Consider the following 5,588-nt stretch of genomic DNA (forward strand, 5'->3'; position numbering starts at 1 on the left):
TTTTCTGTTGATTATCGTCTTCGCATTTCGCATGAAATGAAACATGAGTGTTGATGAGGAGTTCAGTGCCGTATACGGACAATATTTCCATGAAAAGGATGATAAAAACGATGATGAAAACTATGAAGAGAGCGATGATGATGAAGACAAAGTATGTGTATCTCAGGCAGAAGATGATACCGAACAAACTTTTGTTAAGATAGACCTATATGTTGTTGATGTAAAGGAGGAGGAGCTGGTAACAAAATTTCTGTCAAAAGATTGTTGTAATAATGAATGCCATACACTGATACCACGGGAAATGATCGAGACTACGCGGAACAATTGTTTAGAGATGTCGAAAAATGAACTTGATTTAGTGATACTAAGTCACATCGAAGCTGGAATTATGAGTAACGAAAAGCTAGAAAGTGTATACGCAAAGCTTGCTGGGCGGAAGAAATATGGACAAAGACAGGATACAGAAGTTATGAGGCATAGAATTCAATTTACCTTCTACAGAGTAGCTGTTTGTCGTTCGTATTTCCTTTTTGTACATGCCTGTACGACGAAGCGTTACGAAAATTTAGTACGTCATTTTCACGCACAGGGTGTAACAGTGCGCCAACACGGACTGGCAAATAAACCGAGTACACATCCAAAGTCATTTAAACCGGCTGACATCAAAAAAGCTGTTAAATTCATCGAGTCTATAGCCGATTTAATGGCTCTTTCACTGCCCGGACGACTCCCAAAATTTAAGGATATTCGGATAATGAAACTGCCATCCAGAGAGACGAAGTCCTCAATTTATCGAAAATACATTTCTTCACTCAGTGATGACGAATTGAAGATGAGTAATTGCAGTTTTCGACGGATATGGTCCAAATACATACCCCATGTTACAGTTATGAAACCAGCGGATGATCTCTGCGATGTCTGCCGTGGTAAGTAGCTCATTATTTTCTCATTTTATAGTTGTATCAAACGTTGAGATTAAATTCAGTATTTTTTCTTTTAATAGGAAACACAATATCGATTGCGCAAGCCAAAGGTGTTACTGACATTGAACGCGCACAGAAGCTTAATCAATTTCTTGATCACCTCCACCGAGCCCGAAATCAACGAGAATATTATCAAAGTTGGTGTAGAAATACTGACCCTACAGCAGTCGTTCTGTCATTTAATTTTGCCCAAACCGTTCACTACCCTGTCAGTCCACAACAACCTGGTACAGCATACTTCAAAGCAACCAAGAAGTGCGGAGTCTTCGGAATTACAGACGAAAAACAAAAAGTTCAGGTTAGAATTTCAAACTGAATCATAGGAACTCAAATTGCTCGCCTTTACAGGATCTTACTTATATTTTTTTTTTTTTACAGTACAATTACATGATAGACGAAAAAGATGACGTTGGTAAAGGACCTAACTGTGTTGTGAGCATCCTGCATTATCACCTGCAAACCTACTATAAAGACATTGAAACACTCGGTCTTTTCTGTGACAATTGTGTTGGGCAGAATAAGAATAACACTGTACTATCATATCTGCAATGGTGTTTGGCTCGGGGTCTTAACAAAACTATTTTATTCAATTTTCTACTTACCGTGCACACTAAGTTTGCGCCTGATCGTTACTTCGGTATTTTCAAAAGTAAGTATGCCGTTAGTAACATCGACACGTATGCAGATTTACTGCAATGTGTCGAGGCATCATCACCTGGGGGCTATAATAAAGCTGTATCGGCTGAAAAAGTCGTCTGGTATGAATATGACAGCTATTTTAAACCACTGTATAAGTCACTTGTTGGAATAACGCAATTCCATCATTTCATAATCTCTACAGATTGTGTAAAAACAAAGAAATTCGCAGACAGTGAAGAAGTGCAGTCCTTTAAGCTTCTGTTAAAACCTATCGATCCTGAAATGCCGAATGTTATACAACCAGCCGGTTTATCTTTGGAACGTCAGTGGTACATCTATCACAATCTTCGCGGATATATCTAAAGTAGATATTGTGGCTCCATTGCCGAAAGATTTGCCATCGAAGAAACGGAAGGCAAAAACTAGTGAAGATGTTCTCAAACCAGACGAGGAACCAGGTCCATCTTCCTCAGGATCAACACGTAAAAAGATCTCAAGGAAAACGACAACAAAGAAAAATACATAAACTACTCAGCATTATTATTTTTGGCCCATAATACGTTTTTCTAGTGTATAATCATGTCTTTATAGCTTATAATTCAATGTATTTTGTTCATTACCAATAAATTATATTTTGTCGTATTTTTACTCTTCTTTCTCTACATTTTTAGTACACTTCTAAGCAAGTTAGGATTTTCTGCTTTTCACCACGTGAAAAAGCATCTCATCTTCCATCCGAATCAACCAAAAAGTGAAAATTGATTTTTTGACACCTAAGCCCCCTTTCCGTAGACCAGGTCACATATAGTTATATAGATATATTGAGAAATAAAGAATATATAATACAACACAATAAAAATACCATTTTATCCCATGGAGAATACCGTGATGATGATACGTATAATCTTCTACCATCCAATGATAGTTGCATCATTTGTGGTCCTCCTTCCAGTCTCCGCCCCTTGACAAACCGTGGCTTAGGGCGTTCCTAAAAATATGTATGTTTATCATTGTTAATATACTATACTATTTTTCACTATACTATGCTATGCTATAAAATACTATATTACATTTTAATATACTTACTAGAGTGGCCCTTATTGTTAAAAATCAGAAAATTGCGTGTGCTACTCCCTGAAATGGTTACCTTTGTTGAAAAAGTAATTCCCCAAAAATTTTGGACCATTTAATCAAGTCTAACCAGTGCCACAAATGCGTAAAATTTGAGATAACGGCCTTTACACTGTCACTATTTTATAAAAACGTAGCATGATGCAAAACAAAATTATTTCTCAATGTTATTGTGGCTTATTAACATTTTATTTTCAATATTGTTATTGAGCTTTGTACCACCATTTTGTTTATTAGAAAAAATGGAAAAAGCAACAAAGTCTAAGCGGTAGAGGTTGTAGCAGCTATTTCGGAGATCACCACATCTCTTCTTCAGACTTCATAGACTTCAGTAGGGATCGAACCAGCGTCATCGATGTGGAAAATCAGAAGCGTTAACCTGCTGAAGTCTAAAAAAAAAAATCTGATGAAGAGATGTGGGGATCTCCGAAAAAGCTGCTATAACTTCTACCGGTTAGACTTTGTTGCTTTTTCCATTTTTCCTAATAAACATGACCTTGGTACAAAGGTCAATAACAAAATTGACTTTGTTTCTTTGACATACATATCGTCGTTTAAAGTACGAAACCGTATATCGTCATTCGNTCCTAATAAACATGACCTTGGTACAAAGGTCAATAACAAAATTGACTTTGTTTCTTTGACATACATATCGTCGTTTAAAGTACGAAACCGTATATCGTCATTCGGCAAAACCACGTAACTGACATTGGCTGCCAAAAATTGGATTTGCTCACACAAGTTCTTGGCTAGATTCTTATCCATTCGTCCTGAAATATACTAGCCAGAAATGCCGTTTCTTTATAAAAAATAGAATCATTCTGAAATAAGAGTGTTTTTACTCTCTAAAAAATAATTTATGCAACCTCACATAGGCGGTTTTGCATTTTGTTGATACGCGGTTTTGTACTTTAAACCATGATAAAAACATAGCAAGGTAGAACCGTTCTCTCAATTATCGGCCATGATTTTTTCTTGAAGTTTGCCAACATTTTAAAATCATATAAAAGTGAAAATAAAAAATTGAAATTGTTCGAAATTGTTGTTGCTTGAGATTGAAAATGAAAATGTGTGTGTGAGTTTGTGAGTAAATTTAAAAATTAAATTGTTTGGAAACGTCAAGAATTTTAAAAGTGACTCTCAGCGGTTCTACCTTACTATATTTTTATCATGCTTTAAACGACGATATTTACATATGTACATTCATGAAAAAATTTAATCATTTATTTGATTTTTCATAGTGCCTTACCACCGGAAATTTTAATAAATATTAACTGTTCTGTTCTGTTAACTTTTTTAAAATGTTATCGTTTCCACCGCCTGTATTGTAGGTGATCTTAAACCTCATTGTTTTTCATTTATTAAGAAAAATTTGAAGAATTTGTTTTAATTATTTCTGTTGGTTGAAAAAGTACTTTGCCAGCGCTGTATGTAAATTCTCTTGAAGAAATAAACCCAACGGGACTGNAGTACTTTGCCAGCGCTGTATGTAAATTCTCTTGAAGAAATAAACCCAACGGGACTGAAATTAGCTGCTCCCCAAAGGAGCAAGTATGGAGCAGTACAAAAGCAAAGTAAAAAAAAAATGTATATTTCTAACAATGCTCAGAAATAAATATCATTTTGAGTAGTAACATAAAATATTTTCTTTTAAAAAAAGTTAATTTGTGTACAAACATGTATGTATGTATGTATGTATTTTCGTATGTCTACCACATAGAAAAGAAAAAAAACCATGTTATATGTAAGTACACTTGATAAAAAAATCAAATGGTTTACAAAAACGCCATTCTTTTATTAAAACAAAAATATAATGTAAAAACTAAAATTTGTATGCATCGCTTTTTAAATGCTTTAGTTGAAGCGCTCACCAAGGGCTTTTTTGGGAGCAGCAAGAGAGCGCTTCCTTCTAATCACACACAATGTTAAAATACAATGAAGTGTGAAATTAGGAAGGGAGCGCTTACTGCTGAATATGAAGCGTGAAGTGAAAATAGTTTTCATCACTTCACATAAAATTTCGATTCGGGCTCCAATTGAAAACAAATTTATTTGTCAAAAGTTTGCACCAAAAAAAATTTTTAAATACATAGTTTTGTAGTTGTGAAAAATATAAGTTGGATATCTTGCTTAAATCGCAATCATTATATTTTACTCACCGTTATTTACCAAATAATTTCTTGCTCGATGTTTATGAAGAGGCCTTCAATGATCGAGAATGACTTAAAATGGTAAAACTAAAAGATAAAGTGAAAAAATAAAATTTGCACAGAGTTTGAATTTTTTATTTTTACTTCACGATCTCAAAGAACGAGAATTGGCCCCTTGTACAATACGCTTCAATCGTGTGAGCCTTGCCTCCTTCATGGCAGAAATGTCTTTGTTGATGGTAGAGTACTGGAACTTTGTACGGAGATATACTATAAAATCAATGGCATACTCTTGAAGAAAAATTGGAGCTTTTGGAACCGAATTTGCATGTTGTGTATCTCTGGGTGCGATCGATTTTATATACCTCAGTACCAAGCTCCAGTACTCAACTATGAACACTTTGCGAGATATGCAGTATGAAAAGTTCGGTTTGTATGGGAGGTGCCACGCCAATTTTCCAATAGCTCCAATTTTCCTCCATGAGTATGCGATTGATTTCATATACCGCAATCCCAAGCTCCAGTATTCTACCATGAACACTTTCGGAAATATGTAGTATGAAAAGTTCGGTTTGTATAGGAGGGGCCACGCCCCCTTTTCCAGTAGCACCAATTTTTCTCCAATAGTATACGATTGATTTTATATATCTCCATACCAAGCTCCAGTACTTTACCATGAACATTT

At 35.1% G+C, this 5,588-nt stretch overlaps 1 protein-coding gene across 1 annotated transcript in view; it reads right to left on the reverse strand.

Moving 5' to 3' along the window:
• The window catches only part of LOC108362618 (selenium-binding protein 1-A), a 156,893-nt gene that overhangs the window by 47,030 nt on the left and 104,275 nt on the right, over positions 1–5,588 (reverse strand). Inside the window, exon 4 of the mRNA XM_017615675.1 lies at positions 2,485–2,610. Within this exon, the coding sequence (XP_017471164.1) occupies positions 2,485–2,610 (126 nt within the window). The remainder of the gene's footprint in view (positions 1–2,484; positions 2,611–5,588) is intronic.

The sequence above is a fragment of the Rhagoletis zephyria genome, unplaced genomic scaffold, assembly GCF_001687245.7.
Source record: "Rhagoletis zephyria isolate East Lansing unplaced genomic scaffold, Rhagoletis_zephyria_1.1 Rzeph_scaffold_01055, whole genome shotgun sequence".
Classification (NCBI taxonomy): Eukaryota; Metazoa; Arthropoda; class Insecta; order Diptera; family Tephritidae; genus Rhagoletis; species Rhagoletis zephyria.